Source organism: Choloepus didactylus, chromosome 1 (genome assembly GCF_015220235.1).
Source record: "Choloepus didactylus isolate mChoDid1 chromosome 1, mChoDid1.pri, whole genome shotgun sequence".
NCBI lineage: Eukaryota > Metazoa > Chordata > Mammalia > Pilosa > Megalonychidae > Choloepus > Choloepus didactylus.
Genome location: NC_051307.1, coordinates 239,774,836 through 239,799,880, shown reverse-complemented (window position 1 = coordinate 239,799,880; position 25,045 = coordinate 239,774,836). Strand labels below are relative to the sequence as shown.

The 25,045-nt window shown below is 37.6% G+C and overlaps 1 protein-coding gene across 8 annotated transcripts in view; it reads right to left on the bottom strand.

Annotated features, from left to right (window-relative positions):
• The window catches only part of FANCD2 (FA complementation group D2), a 95,782-nt gene that overhangs the window by 35,137 nt on the left and 35,600 nt on the right, over positions 1 to 25,045 (bottom strand). For 7 of the 8 annotated variants that reach the window (XR_005211416.1, XM_037801663.1, XM_037801636.1 and 4 more), the window contains 13 exons: positions 24,935 to 25,040; positions 24,665 to 24,700; positions 22,796 to 22,939; positions 19,568 to 19,702; positions 18,372 to 18,503; positions 15,301 to 15,411; positions 14,020 to 14,129; positions 12,901 to 12,961; positions 3,897 to 4,016; positions 3,346 to 3,419; positions 2,885 to 3,031; positions 2,258 to 2,358; positions 1,731 to 1,846 (listed from right to left, as the gene is read on the bottom strand). Coding sequence is in view for 7 of the 8 variants with exons in the window: in XM_037801663.1 (XP_037657591.1) it covers positions 1,731 to 1,846; positions 2,258 to 2,358; positions 2,885 to 3,031; positions 3,346 to 3,419; positions 3,897 to 4,016; positions 12,901 to 12,961; positions 14,020 to 14,129; positions 15,301 to 15,411; positions 18,372 to 18,503; positions 19,568 to 19,702; positions 22,796 to 22,939; positions 24,665 to 24,700; positions 24,935 to 25,040 (1,393 nt within the window). In the remaining variant the exon portion in view is untranslated. The remainder of the gene's footprint in view (positions 1 to 1,730; positions 1,847 to 2,257; positions 2,359 to 2,884; positions 3,032 to 3,345; positions 3,420 to 3,896; positions 4,017 to 12,900; positions 12,962 to 14,019; positions 14,130 to 15,300; positions 15,412 to 18,371; positions 18,504 to 19,567; positions 19,703 to 22,795; positions 22,940 to 24,664; positions 24,701 to 24,934; positions 25,041 to 25,045) is intronic. The other variant, XM_037801648.1, reaches the window with a different exon arrangement.

The following is a 25,045-nucleotide window of genomic DNA, read 5'->3' as shown; positions in this document are numbered from 1 at the left end:
ATACTCTGGAATGTATCAAGGTATAACATTAACCTGTACAGAATAACAGGATCTCATTCCCTATCCTAGGTTCCATATAATTAGGTTGTTCAAACAAACTGACCAGACAGGTTAAATTAGGTAGTGTGCTATAGAAAACTTAAAGTTTGGACAAAATAAACATCTCTTCCTTTCATTTCACACAGAAGTTGAAGTTTTAAAATACATAACATCATCCTTTACCCTGTATTCCAATTTACCTTAGTCCTAACCAGATCAGCTTAATTCATATTTCTAATTGAAGTCTGATCTCATTTTCAGCTGCGTTAACAGCTGCTGTATGGAGTAAGGTTGACTTTTAGAGCTGCAGGACTCTAACTCCGAGTCTTAGGTGTTACACAGTTACCCAAAGTTCCAGGGAACTACTAGGTTCTACACAAAGAGCACAGCACAGCATCTTGGAATTTAGAAATAACAGCTAAAGCGCAGGAACAGATGCAACTGTTGTATGAGTTTACAATCTAGGTCCTAATTTTCTTATAAGCATTTTCTAAATGAAGCTATTTTCAGAAATATAAATATTTGACCAATGACTTATATTGGGGTCATCAGCCACCAACCATAGCAGAAGTTTGGTCCTGTCTCACCTGTATACAATTACTAGGATTATGTTAATTACCAGGTAGGACATAATTTATATTCTTGCCTTGCTTCTCTCTTAAAAAATAAAAATAAAAAAGTTTTATTCACACACCATATAATCCATCTCAAGTGTACAATCAATGGCTTATTGATTTTAGTAAATTCAGTTATACATTCACTACTATAGTCAATATGAGAACATTCTCATTTCTTCCAAAGGAAAAAACCCATGCCCCTTACATCCCCCTATTTTTTATATTTAGCTTTGGAATAGTGCCTTTGTTACCATTAATGAAAGAGCATTACAATGTTACTGTTACTATAGACTTTAGTTTACATTAATTGTATTTTTTTCCATATAACATCCAATCATTAATGCCTTGTGATGGTGGCATACGTTTGTTCATGTAAGAATGCTCTTATATTTATACAATTAACCATCATCATTGTCCACTCTGGGTTTCGCTAAGTTATACGATTCCAGTTTTTATCCTCTAGCTTTCCTTCTGGTGACATACCTGACTCTAGCTTTCCTCTTTCAACCGTACTCCCACTCAGCTTTGTTAGTTATACTTACAATATTGTGCTATTCATTTCTGAACCTTTACAATGAACCTTATTAAACATTCTGTACTCCTCAATCATCAATTGCCCAATCTCTGCCATGGGAGTATTTTGAAAAGAAGTGAGATATAAAGGTAAGATGTTACCATTATTGTCATTATTATCATTAAGCACAGATATGTTTTGAAGGAAAGGGGAGACTTCCATTCACTTGATTTTACTGAATTGAAACATTAAGTATGTGTTAGGATAAGCAGTATTTCCACAGTGAAGGTGAGGAGGTTATTCCAGGTGGCAGTGAGAAAACGATGAGCAAAGGCTTGGAGGTAGTAAAGCAGGGTCAGTATAAAGTGAATAGTATTTGGATTTGGCCACTTCAAAAGGTACATATGATGGGGAAAGGCAGAATGTAGCAGCTGGAGAAACAAACAGGGGTCAGTGCTTTGTGGAGACATTTTAGGGAGTCTTATGGGAATCAAGGTAATAGCTTTTTTTCAGAGAGGAACCAAACACACCAGGTGAAATGTCTCATTAACTCTGCTGACCTCTCGGAACCAGTTGAGAGTAAGAAATATGAGTGAACACACGAACGACTGCTCTTTAACAGACATAGACTGCATTCTCTCTCCAGGCTCCAGGTCAGTGAGAAATATAGGACAATCTGAAAGAGAATAACAAACATTTCCAATTTCCTATAGTTCAAGCCAAGGGAACCTGGATACTGCCCCTGGAGTGAGCGTTCCTTGCCACTTACTTTCTCCTTTAACTAATATTTGAGGGTCAAGCTTTGATTAGTCTCAAAAATATTTCCATACTATGCAGCAGTCAACAAATATAATTAAGTTTTTGCAACAGTTTTAGTGGCAAGGACTAGAAAGCAACATGGTACTATGATAACAATGGGTTTGTTAACATGATGGCATTCTATATGTTGCTTTGTCTTTGGAATTCCCTCATTACCACTATACTACTCTCTCTGAAGTTAGAATATTCTTTCCCATGTGTAAATGTACTGGTCTGCCCCTTCCCTAAGTTAGCAAAGAAAGGTTACAAAGAAGGAAGGATCCCATACCTAATAAACCATCAATCTCCTCCAGGCTTCCATTATGCTGCTTCTCCACACAGAGTCTCAGTAGCCGGAAACAGGAAGCCAAGCACAATGGAGACACCAATCTGGGAAGGAAAAATTCATTTCTTTATACTTTATAAACATAAAAGCATATAAAGCAAATCATGTTTATAAGAAGCCTAACCTTATAGTTAAGGAGCTCTTCCCAAAATAAATACAAATGGCAGGGGATTTAATGGATGATAGACAAATAAGTAATGAAACAAATTGGAGGCAGTTCTATTACGCCTTCTAGTAAGTGGAGTTAATGTCCATATGTTAGGAGAAGTGGAAGTAAGATGGAAGGAGGGAGTGAGTGACAGAGGTAGCCAAGGATGTTCAGGGGAGGTAGAAGGTTCAACAGAAAGCAATGGGTAAGGAATAGGAAGGAAAAGAGCCTCACAGAACATGTGGGCTGTCATGAGGCAATAAAAATCGCAACCTCAGGATCCAAAAAAATCGTAAGTACTCTGCCTCATACTCTCTAACCCTTTCTTTACTCATGGTCCCCACAGATTGAAAGTACTGTGGAATTCCCTATGAATACTCCAAACAATAATAAAGGTTTTAGAAAAGAAAAACTGCACTGACTTTTGGTCTGATTCCTGTGAAGTCATTCTGCCCCCATCTTCTGCAAAGTCCTGAGAGAACAACAGTGGCAGGAGGTTGATGGCGATCCCATCACGACTATTGTATTCTTCCAGTCCATAGAGAGCTTTCACAGGAAACGGATAGTCACTGTGGAGAGAACCCAGAATCTGATGCTCCAGCTCAGGGGCAAGCAAGGCTATAGGGGAAACCATCTGAACAAAGCAATCTCATTCACTGTGGGAAGAAATTTAAAAATGGGATTTGAAAGAACAAGTGGGGAACCTTTTAGCAATCTGGAAATGGAGGTGCAGAGGCATTGGGATTGGGAAGAAAGAAGCTATGGAGCTGGGCTGGATGTGGCTGAAACCAAGACATTCTGAAGTTTGTACCAGCTACTGACATAATTGGCATAATGTCTTCACAAGTACATAAAATCAAGCCAGTGGGTAAAAAGTACTTACCCTTCTGGAATAACATCAAGGTCCACCACAAAGGCATCTTGGAAATTGTTAAACACAGTCTGCCCAACCCATTCCTTCAGGAAGCAAACACACAAAACAGGCAGTGTAGCCTAGGGTATACTTGTTGACAGGCCCTAGACAAATTACTTTTAATCTTTCTAAGCCTCAGTTTCCTCGTTTCTCAAAAGGAAAGCAGCAGTGATACATAGTTCATTATTATGAAGTGGAAATGTGATAATGCATGAAAAGTGCTTAGCACAGTGCGTGGCAAAGACTAGGCTCTCAAATGGTGGCTATCAACATCATCATCACCACCACCACCATCATCATCATCATCAACATCACTATTATTACTGTTATTATGTGAAGGAGGCCTCATAAGAGAGCCCTAAGACAGGATGGGGCAGAAGAGCCTTCTAAACTACAATTTGGGAGACTTCACAGAATGATTCCTCTATTTCTACAATGCAACAGAAGGCAAGACTTGACGAGTGTGTACTGAAGCAGCTCTTGTGCTTCACTGACTTACGAGAAAAGGTACTTGGCCTTACCTGGGCTTTTGGAGCCAGTTTTCCTCCTTGGATCAGGTTGGCAAATTCATCATAATAAAGCGCACAGGCCTGAGGAGACTGCTCGCTGCAAGAGTGAACCAACTGCAGCAAGGAGGTCACCTGGAATAATAAAAAGAAAGAATGTTTCAACTCTGGGGTGGTCATCCCTTCCTAAACTTCATTCACCCTATTTAGTAGTTTTTCCTTTTCCAACTTCACTGGCAATGCTCTTATTACCTCTCACCTGAGGTTTTCCTTAGGCTCCTGACCAGTCTATTTCCAATCTTGTTGCTTTTCCAATTCATCAGACATATGCAGCCAAATTAATTTTTTAAAATTCAGTTTTATTGAGATATATTCACATACCATACAATCATCCACAGTGTATAATCAATTGTTCACAGTACCATCATATGGTTGTGCATTCATCACCATAATTTTTAAACATTTTCATTACACCAAAAAAATACAAGTGAAAAAGAACACGGCAAACATCCCACTCCCATGACCCCTTTTATTAATTTAATTTTTGTCCCCATTTTTCTACTCATCTTTCCATACACTGGATAAAGGGAGTATGAGCCACAAGGCTTTCACAATCACATGGTCACATCATGTAAGCTACTTAGTTATACAATCGTCTTCAAGAATCAAGGCTACTGGATTGCAGTTCAATAGCTCCGAGTATTTCCTTCTAGCTATTCCAATATCCTAAGAACTACAAATGGATATTTATAGAATGCAGCCAGATTAATTCTTCTAGAGCAAATCTTTGGTTTTGCCACTTCCATGCTAAGAAACCCTTACTGACTAGCTCTGTCTATAGAATTAAATCAGGTGGACTTCTGAGAAGATGGCGTAGTAGTTGAGGCAAACAGGCCTCTCCTCTGTGAAAGTAACTAGAGAGGGGCTGGAGGACACCCAGGACATAATTTCAGAGTGTGACTGGCCATAGAGGGTCCCCCACAGTATGTGGAAGGGACATCAAAAAAATACAAGAGAGACAGAGCCTCAAGGGACGGGGTAAGTTTGTTCCGGTCAGGACCGTCCCCTGGACCAGCAGCAGCCAGATGGCTACTGGGCTAGGGAGTGAGCAGCAGCTCTACACTCCTGCACACCTACCTTGCCAATAAGCTCAGGAGGTAATCCTCCAAAGCCAGATGCCCTCCTGTAAGGGAACCCAGGAGGAGCAGCATTTGCTCTCCCCTGACTGAAGTCCAGGGGTGTACACTGGTGAGAGGCTGGGAAAATCAACAACCCAACAGTTAGGAGCCCCTCCCACATCCCAAAGACTTGCCGGCACACAGCAGGCAGGGAGTGGAGCACATTTGAGCTGTAGGGTGCCCTTGAGCAAATTCCCTGCATAACTGCTCAAGACCCACATCACAGCCCGAGGGCGGGCAGCCCACAGAGCACATGGAGAACCAGTATAGTGATTGGTTCCCCAGCCGGTATGGACTCTGCCCATGGCCCCAGAGAAGTTGGAGGAAGATGAGCTTGAGAGGTGGTAGGATTGGGAAACAGCACTCCAGCAAGCTATAGCTCTCCCAGTTATACACAAAAGCTCAAATAATCCTGCATTTCCCAAAATAATCTTATCAAGACAAGCAAATGCCCCGAGATCAACAGAAAATCACAAAGCACCTAAAGAATCTAGAAGATATGGACAAGCCAAATGAACAAATTAAAATGTGGGAAAAGACAAAATTTGGAGCAATTAATTAAATGCAAACAAATCTCCAAAATAACTTTAACAAAATGGCTAAAAACAAAAAGGAAATCAAGAAGACTCTAGAAGAGCGTAAAGAATAATTTGAAAGAGTAAATTTAAAAAACAGCAGACCTTACGGAAATAAAAGATCAAATTAAAAGTATACTAGAGACACATAACAGCAGATTTGAAGAGGCAGAAAGAATAGGTGAACTACAGGACAGGGTAATAGAATGTGAATGCACAAAAGAACAAATGGTGAAAAAAACTGAAAAATGTGAAATGGATCTCAGGGAAATGATGGCCAACATGAAGCGAACAAACATAAGAATCATTGGTGTCCCAGAAGGAGAAGAGAAGGGTAAAGGGCTAGGAAAAGAATTTTAAGACATAGTTGGGGAAAGCTTCCCAACCCTGCTAAACAACATAAATAGACAAATCAAAGATGCCCAGTGAACTCCAAATAGAATAAGTCCAAATAAACCTACTCTGAGACATATACTGGTTAGATTGCCAATGCTGAAGAGAAGGAGAAATTTCCGGAAGCAGCAAGAGAGAAGTGATTCACCACATACAAGGGAAACAACATAAGACTAAGTACTGACTACTCAGTGGGCACCATGGAGGTGAGAAGACACCAATATGACATGTTTAAGATTCTGAAGGAGAAAAATTGCCAGCCAGGAATTCTTTATCCAGCAAAGCTCTCCTTCAAAATTGAAGGAGAGTTTAAAATTTTCCGAGACAAACAAATGCTCAGAGAATCTGTTAACAAGAGACCTGCCCTGCAAGAAGTACTAAAATGGGCTCTTCCAGCTGAGAAAAAAAGAAAGGAGAAGGGCACAGAACTGAAGAGTATTAATAAGGGTAATTTAAAGAAAGAGAGGGAAAAAAAATAGCTCTAATAACTAAAAACCAAAGATAAGATGGCTGGTTCAAGAACTCCCTTCACAGTAATAAAATTGAATGTGAATGTAATAAACTCTCCAATTAAAAGATACAGACTGGTAGAATGGGTTAAAAAGTATGACCAATCAATATGCTATTTATAAGAGACTCATCTTAGACCCTGTGACACAAAGAGACTGAAAGCTAAAGGATGGAAAAAAATATTCTGTGCAAAATGCAACCAAAAGAAAGCTGGGGTAGCTATATTAATATTGGGCAAAATAGACTTTAAATGCAAAGATACCATAAGAGACACAGAAGGACACTATATATTAACAAAAGGGACAATTTACCAAGAAGAAATAACAACTATAAATGTTTATGCACCCAATCAAGGACCTCCAAAATACATGAGACAAACATTGGCTAAACTAAAGGGAGCAATAGACACATCTACAATAATAGTGGGAGACTTCAATACACCACTCTCTTCTAAAGATAAAGCAACTATACAGAGGACCAATAAGGAAACTGAGAAGCTAAACAATATGATAAATGAATTAGACTTAACAGACATATATAGATCATTACATCTCAAAGTACCAGGATACATATTCTTCTCTAGTGCCCATGGAATGTTCTCCAGGATAGATCATATGCTGGGGCACAAAACAAGTCTTAATAAATTTTTAAAAATTGAAATTATTCAAAGCACATTCTCTGACCATAATGGAATGCAACCTAGAAATCAATAACCACACAAGAACCAGATCTTTCACAAATATATGGAGGTTAAATAAAATACTCCTCAACAACGGTGGGTCAAAGAAGAAATTGCAAGAGAAATTGGTAAATATCTAGAGATGAATGAAAACGAGAACACAACATATCAAAACCTGTGAGACGCTGAAAAGGCGGTGCTGAGAGGGAAATTTATTGCTCTAAATGCATATATCAAAAAGCAAGAGAGAGCAAAAACCAAAGACCTAACTGAACAACTGAAGAGGCTAGAGAATGATCAGCAAACTAATCCTAAAGGAAGTAGAAAAAAAGAAGTAACAAAAATTAAAGCAAAAATAAATGAGCTGGAAAACAAAAAAACAATAGAGAGAATATAAATAAAACCAAAAGTTGGTTCTTTGAGAAGATCAATGAGATTAAGAGACCCTTAGCTAGACTGACAAACTCAAAAAGAGAGAAGACCGAAATAAACAGAATCAGAAATGAGAAGAGGATAATTACTATGGATCCCGAAGGAATTTTTAAAAAAATCCTAAGAGGATGCCAACAAGCTAGACAATTTATAGGAAATGGAAAATTTCCTGGAAACACATGAACAACCTAGACTGACCCAAGAAGAAACAGAAGACCTCAACAAACCAATCACAAGAGATCCAATCAGTCATCAAAAATCTACCTACAAGTAAAAGCCCAGGACCAGATTGCTTCATAGGGGAATTTTACCAAGCTTTCCAGAAAGAATTGACACCATTACTGCTCAAACTCTTTCAAAAAATTTAAGAAAACAGAACTTTACCTAACTCATTCTATGAAGCTAATATCATTCTGATACCAAAACCGGAAAAAGACATTACAAAAAAGGAAAACTATAGGTCAATGTCTGTAATGAATATAGATGCAAACATCCTAAACAAAATACTTGCCAATCAAATCCAACGGCACATTAAAAGAATTATACACCACGACCAAGTGGGGTTCATTCCTGGCATGCAAGGGTGGTTCAACATAAGAAAATCAATTAATGTAATTCAACACATTAACAAAGAGAAAGGGAAAAATCAAATGATCATTTTGATAGACACTGAAAAAGCATTTGACAAAATTCAACATCGCTTTTTGATAAAAACATTTCAAAAGGTAGAAATTGAGAGAACCTTCCCCAATATGTTAAAGGGCATATGTGTAAAACCTACAACTAACATAATACTCAACGGTGAGAGGCTGAAAGCATCCCCCTAAGATCAGGGACGAGACAAGGATGCCCACTATCATCTCTGTTATTCAACACTGTGCTAGAGGTTCTAGCCAGAGCAATTCGCAAAGACAAAGAAATAAAAGGTATCCAAACTGGAAAGGAAGAAGTTAATCTGTCATTATTTGCAGATGATATGATCTTATATTTGGAAAATTCTGACAAGTCAATGACAAAGCTACTTGAGCAAATACAAAAATTCAGCAGTGGCAGCATATAAGATTAATGCACCTAAGTCAGTAATCTTCCTTTACACTAGTAATGACCTAACTGAAGAGGCAATAAAAAAAAAAATTCCATTCACGATAGCAACTAAATAAATCAAGTACCTGGGAATAAACATAACTAAGGACATAAAAGACCTCTACACAGAAAATTACAAAATTTTACTAAAAGAAATAAAAAAGGATCTAAATAGATGGAAAAATATTCCTTGCTCATGGATAGGAAGACTATAAAATGTCAATTCTATCCAAACTGATCTACAGAGTCAATGCAATTCCAATCAAAATTCCAACAACCTACTTTGTAGACTTGCAAAAGTCAGTTATCAAATTTATTTGGAAGGGAAAGGGACCTTGAATTGCCAAAAACATCTGAAAAAGAAGAACAAAGTGGGAAGATTTTCACTTCCAGACTTTGGAGGCTACTATAAAGTCAGAGTGGTCAAAACAGCATGATATTGGCACAATGATAGACACACTGATCAATGGAATGAAATTGAGGGTTCGGAAACAGACGCCCGGATATACGGTCGCCTGATTTTTGATAAGGCCCCCAAATCCAGAACTGGGACAGAACAGTCTCTTCAAGAAATGAGGCTGGGAGAATTAGATAGCCATAACCAAAAGAATGAAAGAGGACCGCTTTCTCGGACCCGTACAAAAATTAACCCAAACTGGATCAAAGACCTCAAAATAAGAGAGAGCACAATAAAACTCTTAGAAGACAATATAGGGAAATATCTTCAAGACCTAGCAATATGAGGTAGCTTCTTACATTCTATACCCAAAGCAGAAGAAACGAAAGAAAAAATAGTTACATGGGAACTCCTCAATATCAAAAGCTTCTGTACCTCAAAAAACCTTGTCAAAATGGTAAAGAGGCAGCCAACTCAATGAGAGAAAATATTTGGAAATCATATATCTGATAAGAGACTGATATCCTGCATATATAAAGAAATCCTACAACTCAACAATAGTACAAGCAGTCCAATTATAAAATGAGCAAAAGAAATGAAAAGGTTATTTTTATGAAGAGGCAATACAAATGGCTAAAAAACACATGAAAAAATGTTCATATTCACTAGCTATTAGGGAAATGCAAATCAAAACCACAATGAGATACTATCTCACACCAATAAGAATGGCTGCCATTAAACAAACAGGAAACAATAAATGCTGGAGTGGATGCGGAGAAATTGGAACTTTTCTTCATTGCTGGTAGAAATGTATAATGGTACAGATGCTGAGGAAGACAGTTTGGCAGTTTCTCAGAAAACTAGATACTGAATTACCCTACAATCTGGCAATTTTCCACTTCTTGGTATATACCCAAAAGATTTTAAAGTGGTGACACGAACAGACATATAGACACTGATGTTCATAGCAGCACTGTTCTCAATTGCCAAGAGATGGAACAATCCAAGTGTCCTTCAACAGATGAGTGGATAAACAAAATGTGGTATTTAATATGATGGAATACTATGCAGCAGTAAGAAGGAATAAGGTCCTGAAACATATGGCAACATGGATGAACCTTGAAGATATAATTCTGAGTGAAATAAGTCAGACACAGAAGGAGAGATATTGTATGTTACCACTTCTATGAACTCCCTGAACAATGTAATATCAATGTCTTATAATGTAAAATATTAGGGACTGTTCCAGTTTGCTAATGCTGTTGTTACACAAAACACCAGAGATGGATTGCCTTTCATAAAGGGGGTTTATTTGGTTTCAAAGTTACAGTCTTATGGCCATGAAAATATCCAAACAAAGGCACCAACAGTAGGGTACCTTTACTGAAGAACACCGATGGCATCTGGAAAACCTCTGTTAGCTGGGAAGGCACGTGGCTGGTGTTTGCTTACTCCTAGGTTGTGTTTCAAAATGGCATTCTCCAAAATGTCAGCGTCAGCTTTCAATGACCATTTTCAAAACGTGTCTCTCAGCTGCAGCAGCGAGCTCCTTCTGTCTAAGCTCTTATAGGGCTCCAGTGATTTAATTAAGAACCATGCTGAATGGTTGGGGTCATACCTCCATGGAAATAATCCAAAGGTATTACCCCACAGATGGGTGGGTCACATCTCCATGGAAACAACCTAATCCAAAGATTCCAACCTAATCAACACCAATATGCCTGCCTCCACAAGACTGCATTGAAGAACATGGTGCTTTAGGGGACATAATATATCCAAACTAGCACAGGGATCTAGTAATGGACAGAAGCTAGTGATGTGGAAAGATAATCTAATATGTTCAGGTATGTTAATGATGGTGAATTCAAAGGTATGGGAAAGAATAAGGGTGATGACTGTTTGCTAATGGGATAATAAGCATCAGAGCTGTATCTAGAACGAATAGGATTGAAAGGGGTTGTCTAAAGGCATGCATCCCACAGATCAGCACTACAAATACAGATAGATAGGTGCTTGTATGCTATACTTCTAAAGTATGACGCACGTACAGAGAGTTGACAACAGAATGGTATACGGGAAAAATCTACCTATAGCATCCTAGGAACCATGATTAACAGGAATACCATACTTATACCACACATATACTAAGGACAAATAATTAAGGGCTGAAAAGAGCTACAAGGTGTTTTGGGTCATGAGAATTGTTTAAAATGGAGAATGATGAGGATTTTACAACTAAGTGATGTAATGTGAGATATGGATGGATTATCATGTACAGAATATACGCTATGAGAATTTAGGAACTCCCTTACTTTATAAGTCAAGCCCTCGATTGCGACGCTTGCTCAGGTGAAACTTATGGTTGTAAAGGGGAGGCTAAGCCCACCTATAATTATGCCTAAGGGTCACCTCCAGAGAACCTCTTTTGTTGCTCAGATGTGAACTTTCTCTCTCTAAGCCTAACTCTGCAAATAAGCCTAATTCTGCGGATGACCCTGGCATCTTTGACCAAAAAGGGGAAAAGAAAGTCAAAAAAATAAGGTTTCAGTGGCTGAGAGAATTCAAATAAAGTCAAGAGTATGTCCTGGAAGTTACAACTATGCAAGGCTTACCTAGAATTGCCAAGTGACTACAGTATGATAAGCACAAGTCAACAGTAATCCAGAAAACCCTAAAGAATACCCGGACCCCTATATGAGACTCTATAAAAGTTTCACTCACTAAATTTATTCTTCAGAAACTAAAATCCTTCAGAGAACTCCTATGCCAGGTAAGTTGCAAAACCCTAAAGCAAGAGTCTCTTCAAGAAAATCAACCAGATGTGTCCCCTTTTTGCATAAAATCAACATCCCTTTTCAACATGAACAGGTTAGGGTGGTCACTGCCTAGGCATCCCCGAAGTCTGGGAAAGTGATTAAACCAGAGGAAGGGGTAGCAACAAACAAGATGGAATTTAACAAAGGATTATGAATAGTGAATCTCTATATAATTTTCTTTTTCTTAGTTCCTCGGGTATTAGAAGAGCTAGAAGGAAAGAATTGAAATGGCGGAACATTAACCCATAGCATCCTTTGAAATTTGTTCTACAGCTACTTCTTAAATTTTAATTTGAAAATTATCACTTTTTGTATATATATTTCACAATAAGGCAATAATTGAAACTATGGTGCTGTAACTCATAACATTTTTGGAAATTTCCTATATAACTACTTGTTAAATCATACTTTGAGAGATATTATCCTCTTGTTTATATGCTATATTTCATAATAAGGAAATAACTGAAACTGTGGAACTGTAACCCATAACACTCTTAGGAATTTGCAAACTACTCATTAAATTGCACTTTGAAAATTATCACTTCTATGTGTATATATGCATATATTCTATTGTACAATAAAAAGTATGATAAAAAAAGAATTAAATCAAAATATCTTGCTTGACATTCAAGGCCCTCTGTTTCCTATCTCCAAACTAGTTTTATTGCCAACATCCAATTATGTGCCCCTATGCCCTAGCCAACCTGCTATTCTTTCAACATGGCACAGCTTTCTTGCTCTCTAGGAATTTAATTAGGGAGATTGGAAAGATACAGAAATAAATGCAACCCAAGTCAATAGGTTCTAAGTGCCAAAAGAATGTAAAAACCACAAAAGCTATGAGTTCAGGAAAACATATATTTTTTAAAAAGAAGCATTCTTTCTGGTGAACTGACAGTAAAAGCAGCAATTCCTCAGTTACTCATAAATGTACTGACTATATTGTAAGAACTCACCTGTGTACATTGTTCATTGTTCAGGTCTGTTCTCCCTTGAGTAAAACTGGAAGATCCACTACTAAAAAGAATTTTTTAGTTTCAATTATGTAATATTTTGTAATAATCAGCAACAAGTGTTAAGAATCCTGCCTTCCCTGGGGCAAGGAAATAAAAGCAGACAAAGGCATAGGGGAGTATGTATTTAGGCCATGCAAAATGCAGACTAGAGCAGATGATGGCTTTCTTACATGATTTTTAAGGGCATTTTAAATTAGTAATAATAATAACAACAAGCACTTATTTAGTGCTTAACACATGCTGGGGACTGATCTAAGCATTTAATGCTCTCATTAAACCTATGAAGTAAGTACTATTAACCTTATTTTTCAGATATGGGACTACAAAGACACAGAGAGGTAAAGTAACTTGCTAAAGGTCATTCAGCTAATAAATACGAGAGTCAGGATTTGACAGAGGCAAGAAACATGACTTCAGAGCATGAGCTCTTAACTAACACACTGTGTGGCCTCTACAGATGACTAACACTGATTCTTAGGAAGCCTCCTTAGGTCTCAGGAGTTCCAGACAAATTGATTCCAAGGAGCGTGAACTGAATTCCAATATCATTTTGCAATAGCAACATCTTATCAAGCCCCAAACCTGATGCTTCTTTAGATGCTACAACTGAGGCATCAAAGTGCAAGGAGTAAAAAAAAAAAAAACCTGTAAGGAAGACCTTATTTGTATCAAAGATAATATAACAGAAAGGAACAACAAAGCTATGGAGAAACCTGCATGGTCTAGTGCCCACGACAGGAGACGATGCAAAAAAAATGCATCCCAGGAGGGTCAGCATTCCCCTTAATGGGTATACTTCTAGAACTTCATCTCTTGACAATCTCTAGTTTTTAAACATCATACTGTACTGACTATGATCACAATTCTGTGAAAATTATATGTGGAATACAGTAAAGATTAGAGGGGAACACAGAAAAGTATCAACCCATATTTGCTCATCTCTCTTATAGTTTTAATATCTCCTATTATAATGTTGTCTATGTAACACAATACTTTTTTTTTCAAGGCAGCAACTTGATTAATTTACTGTAGCCACCAAGTCAGAACCTGCATGCTTACCTGTCTACTGCCATGATGCTCACCATGGTGACAGCACCAATAATGCCAATGAGCTTGTACTTGAATATGGTGCTTGAGAGCTGCTTTCGTATCACCAGATGCATGTCATCCTGCAGTAAGACAACAATGGAGAAAGATGAAGAGGCTGGATGGCACGGTAAAAGTGCCTAAGGATACTGGAGCCAAAAAAAACTAGAAAAGGAAGGGGTCTATCATTTACTAATTGTGCATGACTTTGGCAAGTCATTTTATTTTTCTAAGTCTCAATTTTCTCGTCTAGAAAATGGGAAAGGTTGCAAGGATTAGAGACAAATTATAAAAAAATTCCCAGTACAGTGCCTGGTAAATGGTACACATTCGACAGTAATTGCTATTATTATTATCATTATATGGTGGTTGCTTTAAAAGAATATGAGAATTATAATGCTGTTGACTGCTCAAGTTAAAATAATGAAGTAGCTGATGTGAAGTGATCTCTAAAATATACTGCTAAATGAAAAAAACAAGATGTAGAACAAAAGAGGGAGAAAAGGGAGGGGTGGAATATTGGTAAATACACATTCATAAATGCTCAGAATATCTCAGAAGGCTACAAACTAATACTATTGATTCCATGTAGGGAGTAGAACCAGAAGGGTAGAGGACTTAGAGGGAGGAAGACTTATTTTTCACTCTATACCCTTCTGTACTTTTTTACTTGGATACCATGTACCATATGTATATTACCTAGTCAAAATCTTTTTAAAAAATTAAGAAAGGATGGCTGCTGTTCAAAGTCACAGTCCAGAATGGATGACCACAGGTGGGAGTGAAGATACAAAAGAGCTGTGATTTATGATTCCAACTTAATTTCTCTTATTTTAGTTCTTTTGCCTGGCCTTTTCAGTGAATGGTATTCACATATGAAAGCAAGCCCAGATGAAGTTCACATTAGATACAGACATTCCTTGGGGAACAAGAGAATTCTCTATGTCCCCACAGCATTCAGTCCAGAACCTGAATGGCTTTTCTTACTCAGTTTTGTGGTTAGCTGATGGCAGACCCATCTCTGCCCTAATAAATAAAGCTCCTTGAGGACAGAAAAAATCAAATATACCTAGCATCCCTGTGCCTGGCCTAAAGTAAGCAATTAATAAATGTTTGTGATAAGAAAATATGAATAAATGCTGGGACTTTGGCTATGTTTTCTATTTCTACTACTACACAAGCTGCAGTGATTTTGTTCAGCAAATTTTAAGTAAAGAGGTTCAAAAAGTTCTTACCCAACATACTGCCTCTTACCTCAATGTGACTGCTAGCTGCATGCTTTTTGCTAAATGCCAGTGTGCTGAGAATATAGAAGAGTTTTCGTATTTGCTGAGGAGACAATTTATCCAGATAATCTAAAATGCCCTGGGAGAAAAAATGTCAATAATACGGTGAGCAACTAATATTTTTATCTTCAAATCAAAAAAGTAATATCCTTATAAGAAATATATACACAGATAACTGGGAATCTGTTCCCCAAAAGCTCAAGTTCCCTAAAGCTATGCTCAGAGTAGAACCTAAAGGCTTTCTGTTCTGGACAGAAGCTGAGGGGGCTCTTATACTTTCTAAATCTACCAAAGAGTAGGAACCATAACCAGGAAAGATAAAGTTTGCCCTCTTCACTCTGAATCATAATCCTGGGCTTTAATCATTTCTTGCTTAGTCATCCTAACATATCTCCCAGTTTTTCCTTTTCTTTATCTCCACCTTTCCCTTTGTCTCAGTGAAAACAATATTCCATTAAGGGTTATGTCTCTGACACCATTCCTTACCACCTCAGCCCTCCCCAGCTGCTATTCCATGAATTACTTATCCTTTCTCCACAGATCTGGAAAGAGTCACAAGTGGACTATTTGTTTTTGGACCTTGAGCAATGTACTTAGTTTTTATGAGCTTCAGCTTTCTCATTTCTAAAATGGGGATAATAGCTATATTGCCTCTCAAAATTAGACTGAAGATGAAGATATATATTTAAACTATTAGTTAATTAATTTAAATTTTTTTTCTACTTCTTACTCTCCACTGAATCCTTCCTCTCAGCCCACAAAGAATCTCAAACCTCCCTATTTAAAAAATATTTTCCTTCCAGTCTGCTTCTCCCTCAAGCTACCTTTCTCACACTCTCCTCCTCAAGGTTTCTTGACAATCCATCTACGCTCTCAAGTTTCTACTTCCTCAAGTTACTGCTCTCTGGCTTCCAACCTTATTCAATTAAAACAGTTCTGCCAGATGAACTCACTGCCCACCCTCCTACGTGGGACCTGACTCCCAGGGGTGTAAATCTCCCTGGCAATGCCGGATATGACTCCCGGGGATGAATCTGGACCCGACATCGTGGAATTGAGAACATCTTCTTAACCACAAGGGGGATGCGAAATGAAACAAAATAAAGTTTCAGCGGCTGAGAGATTCCAAATGGAGTAGAGCAGTCACTCTGGTGGGCATTCTTATGCACTATATAGATAACCCTTTTTAGGATATAATGCATTGGAATAGCTATCAAACTGCAAAGCAACGGCCTTGACTCTTGAAGATGATTGTATAGCAATGTAGCTTACAAGGGTGACAGTGTGAATATGAAAGCCTTGTGGATCACACTCCCTTTATCCAGTGTATGGGATGGATGAGTAGAAAAATGGGGACAAAAACTAAATGAAAAATAGGGTGGGATGGGGGGGATGATGTGGGTGTTCTTTTTTACTTTTATTTTTTATTCTTCTTTTCTGGTACCAGGAAAGTGTTCAAAAAATAGACTGGGGTGATGAATGCACAACTATATGACGATACTGTGGACAGCTGATTGTACACTTTGGATGACTGTATGGTATGTGAATATATCTCAATAAAATTGAATTAAAAAAAAAAAAACTGTTCTGCCAGAGGTTACCAGGGGCATACTAACTGCCAAAGCCACCAATTGCATCTTCTCCATCTTCATCCTCTATAGCATCTAACACTTTAGACAAATTCCTCATTACTGAAACTCTTTCTTAGACTGTTGCTTCCCAACATTCTTCCAATTCCTATTATTTATATTCTAGTTTTCTCATTTTCCTTCCATGGAAACTTTGCTCCTCTCTGCCTCTTCAACCTTAGTGTCCTCAACATTTCTGTGCTCTTCTAGGCTTCTGTGTTCTGCTTCAAAATCTGCCTCAGCTAAGTTCATACCTGTAATGTTTATGAACACCCAACCTAAATCTTCTATCCAATGTATCCACTGGGCTCCAAACCTAAATTCCCAACTGTCTGCTTACCATCCACACACATGGATGTCCCAAACTAAATTCATATTTCCTCCCGAAGATGCACTCCCTTCTGGTCTCCTCAGTAAATGCCCCAACCACTCACTTAGTTTCCCCAAATGGAAAACTTGGACCTAGTTTTCCTCTTCCTCACTATACTTTTATCTTGTCACTCACAAGACGTTATTTCAACACCATTTTGTCTCTTAAGTCATTATTTCCTCTCCATCCCCAATACTCTTTTAGATTCTTATCCTTACTTCCTTGGACCATTTCAGTGGTCTCCAATCCATCTACCACATGGCCGACAGAGTTATCTTTCAAAGCCCACCCTTGATTATATCAAATACCTCTTAAAATCCTGTAATAGCCCCCTACTGTCTATACAATAATGTTCAAACTCTTTAGCATAGTCTTTGAGATGCTTCACAATCTGGCACTGTTTTATGCCTCTCCAGACTATCCTCCTACCACACATCACCCGTACATCCTGCTCTCCAACCGTACATCCTGCTCTCCAACCCGTACATCTGCTTGTTATGCCTCAGGCACCCCATGGATTTGGGTGCCAATTTACTTCTGTTCAAACTGACCTCTGTCTAGAATGCAATTTCACTTTCTCTAGCCAAATCATTCCTATTCTTCAAGCATGACTCAAATGTTATCCCCTCTTTGAAGACTTCTTCAGTTCCCCAAGAAGAATTAATTATTCTTGCTTTGGTGTACCTATAGCACTTCCTTCATTAGAGAATTCATCATGTGGTATTTATAGTGACTTGCTATGTACCTTACTCTCTATCATCAAAGGCAAGGACTGGTATTCATAACCACAGAACCCAGAATAGAGCCTGGCACATAGTTAGGTATAAAGTGTTGGCAGAATGAAAATACATAGCTATAGATGAGTTATATTTTGTATTACTTGTCCATCACCTTACCTCCTTCCCATCTCCCCACCAAATATAGCACTTGATATATATAGAACACACAATAAATGATTGCTAACTAGCAGATATCAGATATTTCTCAGATATACGCAAGAAAAAAAATGATTCAATATATGTCAGTGGAGGAAACAGATACCTTCACAAAGACAGCATTCAGCCGCATAGCAGACAGGTTTAGAACTACCAATTCTAGGAGGACATCCAATGCAGTATCAACTTCAGCATCATTCCCACTGCAGATATGAGACACTAGAGCACCAACCACTTCCTACAGTAGGAAGAGTCCATAGGACAGTGTGAAGCAAAAATATGGTATGGCTATTTTACAGGGGATCAGCCTGAGGCCATTACAATCTCTATTTTGCTAAAACCACAACCAACCCTATCCATCATCTAATTCTACTATCAGGTTTTTTTCAGTAACGTTGGCTTCAGGAGGCTTGGTATTATGCCAGTGTAACTACACTAAACACTGAGTCTTGACTTATTATCAATGAATACTATCTAAGCGCTCCTGATTTTGCTCCTTGACATAGTCTTTCTCTCCCCCCGCCCCCCACATAGGTTAAATTTTACCCCTTAAATTGTGGTTGTACTTACCTGTTGAAATTTCTTGAAAAGATGATGTTCAAGGAGCTAAGGATTTTAAAGGTTTTCTCTAAATAGTACAGGTTAGAATTATACATTTCCAAGCAAACATGGGTCATGATAGTGCTGCTAAGACAGAGAGGGCTCAAAAACATGTCTTAAACACCATTCTCCCTTTCCTTTAGACTGCTGCTCCATAACAGTCATATGATCTTTCTCAATTGCAGCAGTTAGCTCATGCCAACTGTGTCTACTGCTTTGCTTTAATTTTTTTTTTTCACTTTGTCTTCATTTCTTCTGGATATGTGCTATTAAATTTTGCATCTTGTGAACATCAGATTAGGGTTGGGCCTTTGGAATAAGTCCTCAAGCATTTCTCCTTAATTTGTCTTTCCCCACACTTCTTTCTAGAGAGCAATTTCAGCAGCTGATTATTTGCAGCTATATTTCAAAACTATCATTCCTGTACTACCAAAACCACCTGATAACCCCAGCCCTTTAAGCCAGAGTTTTTGAAGTAGCCTGAATCTGGACCTTAATTAGACTCCAAGAATATTAAAGCTCAGATCACAGAGTTAGATCCTCTAATCCATTCTCTTCATTGTATCGAGGCTAGGGCTAGAAATGAGTTTTTCCAAGCCCCAGTTCAAAGCTCTTTCCATTTCAATGCCACCAACCAGTAATTCATTTCAAATTGCATTTCTTTCCTTCTCCCGTCCCCTCTTTGCCCATATTTCAACATACCTGCTGGCAGTAAGTGTCAAAAAACTTAAATGTGTATTTGTAGAGGAGACTGCCAAAAGAAATCACACTCTGGTCTAGGGAATGCAGCAAAGTCTGAGCCAACAACAGAATGGATGGACAAATATCCTTCAGAACCTATTAAGAGAAAAAGAAGAGATGGAAAAGAAGCTGAGGGAGAAACAGTACAGCACTTAAGATTTGCTCACCCTTTTGGGATGTCAGAGTTCTCCTCTCCAACTTTCATTTAATTTCAAGGACCTTAATCTCTGTTTTTGTCAGAATAATCCTACATCACTCTGAATTTTCTCTTAGGATCATTGTGATTCAATGTATGCATAAGAACTGAACTTGAACCTCAAAGAAGTTAAATTATATGCCTAATGGCACTGTTGCTATCTGCTCAAACTTGGACTAGAACCCAGATCTTCTGAATCCCAGTTTTTCACTCAATCATACTGCTTCCCTATGGACAGACTGGGCCTACTCTGCCATGGTTATAATTTGAAATCAGTATTTAAGGTTTAATCCCAACTAAAATAATTTATTTCTTAAAAAGATTGAGACAAGAACTGATCACGTTCTACCAATAATGCAACAGATGGAGGCCAATGGACCCAGGATAAACAACCAGTTATTATGTCCACCTTCTTTACTGGTATCAACATAAAAAAAAAAAAAATCTATTAAGCACTCATCTGGATATGTTTTATTGGGGAAAACACAATGGAAAATTATATATGGTTTCTGCCCTCTGGAAAATTACAGCCAAAAACATTTATCATCACCAGAGGTAAGCAAAGAAAGGACTTCAAGATTAAATAATACAAACATTAAACCTATTTCTAAATATAAAATCTTAAGCACCCAACTACATATTCTTAGTTCCTACTCCATTTTGAAATATACTAAGCTCCCTTGTCAAACATCAAACCCAGCAAAGGTATTGTCAAGATTCCCACACAGAAGAAATGGAAATGTTCTCATATCGATTGTGGTGGTGAATGCATAACTACGTGATTATACTGGGAACCATTGATTGTACACTTAGAATGGATTGTCTAGTGTGTGAATAAAACTGTTTAAAAAATAAACAAGGATATAAGTACTGGAGAAGATGTGGAGAGAGAGAAATATACTTATTCACCATTGGTGGGGAAGTAAATGGTGTAGCTCTTCAGGAGGGCGGTATGGGGGCTAAGTATGATCCTGCAACCCCATTATTAGACAAAGACTTCGAAGAATTGAAAGCAGGGACACTAACAGGCATTTGCACACTGGTGTTTATGGTGGCATTATTCACACTTTGCAATGGATAGAGGTGGCCTAAGGGTACATCGACTGATGAACGGAAGGGCAAACCATGGAGTACACACATGACTGAAAACTGAGAGGCTGCAGGAAGAAATGAAGTCATGTGGCATGCAACTAGGTGAATGAACCCTGAGGACATTATGTTGAATGAAGTAAGCCAGGAGCAAGGGGACAGATAATGTATGGTCTCACTGATGTAAACTAACTATAATAAGCAAATTCTGAGAACTGAATTTGAGTGCATAGGGTATCAGGGGATAGAAAGTGAGCAGGGATTGGGCAATCAATAATCAAGGGGTATAGAATGTTCAAATAAGGCTCATTGTAATGGTTCCTAGATCGTAAGCTCTTACAGCAGTCACATCTATTTCCGAGTTTTAACTGTTATTTCTAAATTCTGAGATGCTGTATTCTTTGCCTATAATCTAGTAATTCCCTGTAACACTAGGTATCTGTGTGACTACAGTTCTGAAAGTCAACATTATTCCATACAGCAACTGTTAAAGAAGCTGAATAAGAGATCAGACTCCAATTAGAGATATGAATGAGGAATTCCTGATATTCACTCAGGCACTAGGGACTCAGTTTAATAAGCCAAACCCAAGAACTTGAGGCTTGCCCTTATGAAACTTATTTCTGTAATGGCAAAGCTAGGTCTGCATGCAATTATACCTAAGAGTCACCCCCAGAGAGCCTCTTTTCTTGTTCAGATGTGGCCTCTCTCTTTAAGCCAACTCTGCAAATAAACTCACTACACTCTCTGCTACATGGGACTTGATTCCCAGGGATGTAACTCTCCCTGGCAATGCAGAACATGACTCCCAGGGATGAGCCTGGCCCTGGCATCGTGGGCTTGAGAATGCCTTCTTAACCAAAAGGGGAAAAAGAAATGAAACACGATAAAATTTCAGTGACAAAGAGATTTCAAATAGAGTCGAGAGGTCATTTGGGTGGTTACTCTTAAGCAAACTTTAGCCAGATATTGCAAACCAACACAGTATGCCAAGCCCCAATCAACAGTATTCTTGAAAACCCTAGGGAGTGCCCTGGGCTCTTACCTTAGTCTCTATAAAAGTTTTTCTTAGTAAATGTATTTTTTCAGAACCTTAAGGCCTCCAGATTGATCCTGAGCCAGACAGGCTCTGAAACCCAGAGGTACCAGTCTCTCTAAGAACATCAACTAGTTTCATTCCTCTACCCCATAAGGTCAACACCCCTTTCCAGCAGAAAGAAGTTAAAATAGTTTTGCCCAGATAGCTCCGAAGATTGAAAGAAAGATCAAATGAGAAGGAGGAGATGTGAGAAAATAGGATTTAAAAAATGACTTTGACTACTGATCCATTATATAACTATTTCTTTTTGGAGTCTAGTACTTTAAAATAGCCAGAAAGAAATACCTGAATTTGTTAACTGTAATTCAGTAACCCTGATCTTTGATAACGACTGTATAACTATATAGCAAAAATAAAATAAAATAAAATAAAAATGTGTTTCCCACACTTGTATGAATCCATTTCTGGATGTTTTGTTGTATTCCACTGATCTATATATCTATCTCTGACAATACTACACTGTCTCAGTTAACCTACCTCTGTTGAAAGTCTTAAAATTGTGTAGAGTATAATACTAGTGGTCAATAAGGAGGGATAAGGGCTAGGGGATGTTTGGGGTCTTCTTTTTTCTTTTCATTTCTTTTTCTGGAGCAATGAAAATGTTCTAAAAAGGATCATGTGATGAATATACAAATATGTGATGATACTGTAGCCACTGATTGTATATTTTGGATGGATTGTACAATGTGTGAACATATCTCAATAAAATTACATTTAAAAAAAAGATTCCCACAAAAGGTAGAAAATGTTAAAATGGCTTCTATCTAATTTTCAAACTAATGTTGTTTGATTTTTGGACACTTACCGAGGAAAGAATATAGAATGTACTCTGTAGTAGCTGTTCTTGAATGCAGCCGGATCGAACCTTATTTCTTAGCACCCTCTCAATGGACTTTTTTGTCTGAGTGTTGGTGCTATAGATGACGAGAAGCATTGCCACATCCAAAGTCTATTGTCAATAAAATGCCAAAAATAGGAAAATAGTTTAATGAATGAGTACATTTACTGCAACAAAACAGCAGCTCTCAACTTTTTCCCATTAAAATACAGAATGAATGATTCTCATTAGCTCAACATACTCCCATGGAAGTGACTACATTTTTTACAAAACCCAGAAATATTCTTCAGAGAAATAAGGTGCCACCACTATTAACCAGTTGTCTCTTACTCAAGAATACAAGTAAAAAATTAAATCATTACAGAAATAACTTTGAATAACGCCACATTTATTTAAAGAAATAAAAGATTAAATCACTGGGCAACTTCAGCATATTTTCATTATTATTAAGGAAAATTACTTTGTGAAAAGTTGGAGAGACTATAAATACTCATCATTATGGGAAAGTTTAAATAAAGTATGATAGAGCCAATTTTGGAGTACTATACAGCCATTAAAAAGAATGAGCTAGACCTTTACTTTCTGATAGGAAAAGGGATCCATGACATATTATTAAATGAAAAGAAAGCAACCCGCAAAACAATAATCATAGTAAGATTCAACTTTGGAAGAACAGTATACATATGTGTAGGTATAAGAATGAGCATGCCTACACACACACACATACACACAATGTGTATATGAACAGAAAAGAGCCTGGAAGAATGAATATCCCTGAGGAATGGCACAGAGAGTGGAAAGAAATTTTATCTTTTTAATTTACATATTCCTTACAGGATTTTCCCAATTAGCTTGTATTACCTATACTGGAAAAGTATAAGTTAAAAAGTCAAGCAGAACACTTGTCATCCCTTCATTAAAGGCCCTGCTCATTTAGACAACAAAATCAAGAATCACTGTAATAAAATAGAATACAGCCATTAAAAACAACATAGAAGATTATGCAAAAACATGCAAAATGTTAATGACATATGTCAAGAGAAAAAATAAAAGCACAAAATTGTATTTATGTAGTGATTACAAATCTGTAAAAACAAGTATGCAGGTAGCCAGTTGTTATGCAAATATAAAAAATTGTGTTAAGACTATTTTGATTTTTTTCTTACAAAATTTAGTGATTTTTTTGTTTTATTGAATTTCAAAAAAATTTTCAAAATAGCCATCCAACAACTGGATAGCCCAACTAATAAAAATCCTACAAAACAAATTCCAAGTAAACAAAAATTCTTAAAGGGAACCAATCAGTACATAGGAAATTCAATCACCTGGCTTCTTTACAGAAAAAGATATTTCTAAAAGCTAAAGAAGAATAGATTCCGTCCCATCCCCTCAACAGTAGACGGACTGATTCCCTCTGGTAGGTCTACATGGGCAAAGTAAAGTAAAAATGTTATTATCTTGAACATTCAGCACAGGTGGGGAAAAAGGCAAAGGGACAAAGAGAGGCATTCTGACTCATTACCAAGGTGAAGTTCTTTACTTCATCAGACCTGGTTTCTTTGACTGTGACTTGGTATAACTGTTTGGAATGTTAATATTTCCCCTGATGGATAGTTTAGGCTTATGTTATTCCAGAATAAATGAGTAAGGGCAGACCATCTGGCAAGTCACCACCTCAGATCATTTTCCCCAAATAGCTAACGTTTATTAGAGAAGCTACAGAATGAACAGGAGGGAAGACAGGAGGGAGAGAGAGAAAGCAAGCAAGAAGGCAAACTAGGAAAAATTACTAATTTCAAATCTGCAATAGTTAAAAGTTTAGTACATGAACATTACCTTGTGATCAGATCCCGAGGCAGTGTTTTCAATTGCCTGGAAAAACAAGGATCACAAAAATATTAGAACACATCATGGAACACTTTGCCTTATTGAGTATGCCCTGTTCTCTTATTTTAGAGCCAATCCGCCCATCTGGTAACCATCACCTATCATTTCTACTTGAATGATTTTCAAGAATTTTATTTCAATCTACCTTTACTTATATACCTGCCACTAATGGCCACCCATATCCTCCTTAATACTCAAAGATGCAAAAATCTCACTCACCTTAATCCATGCTTCTGAAATGGTTTTCTCGTATCTAACAGCTGACTTTATAACATCAAAGAGGAGAATAACACTGTCCAGATTGCTTTTTTCTTGATTTGAAGAACTACA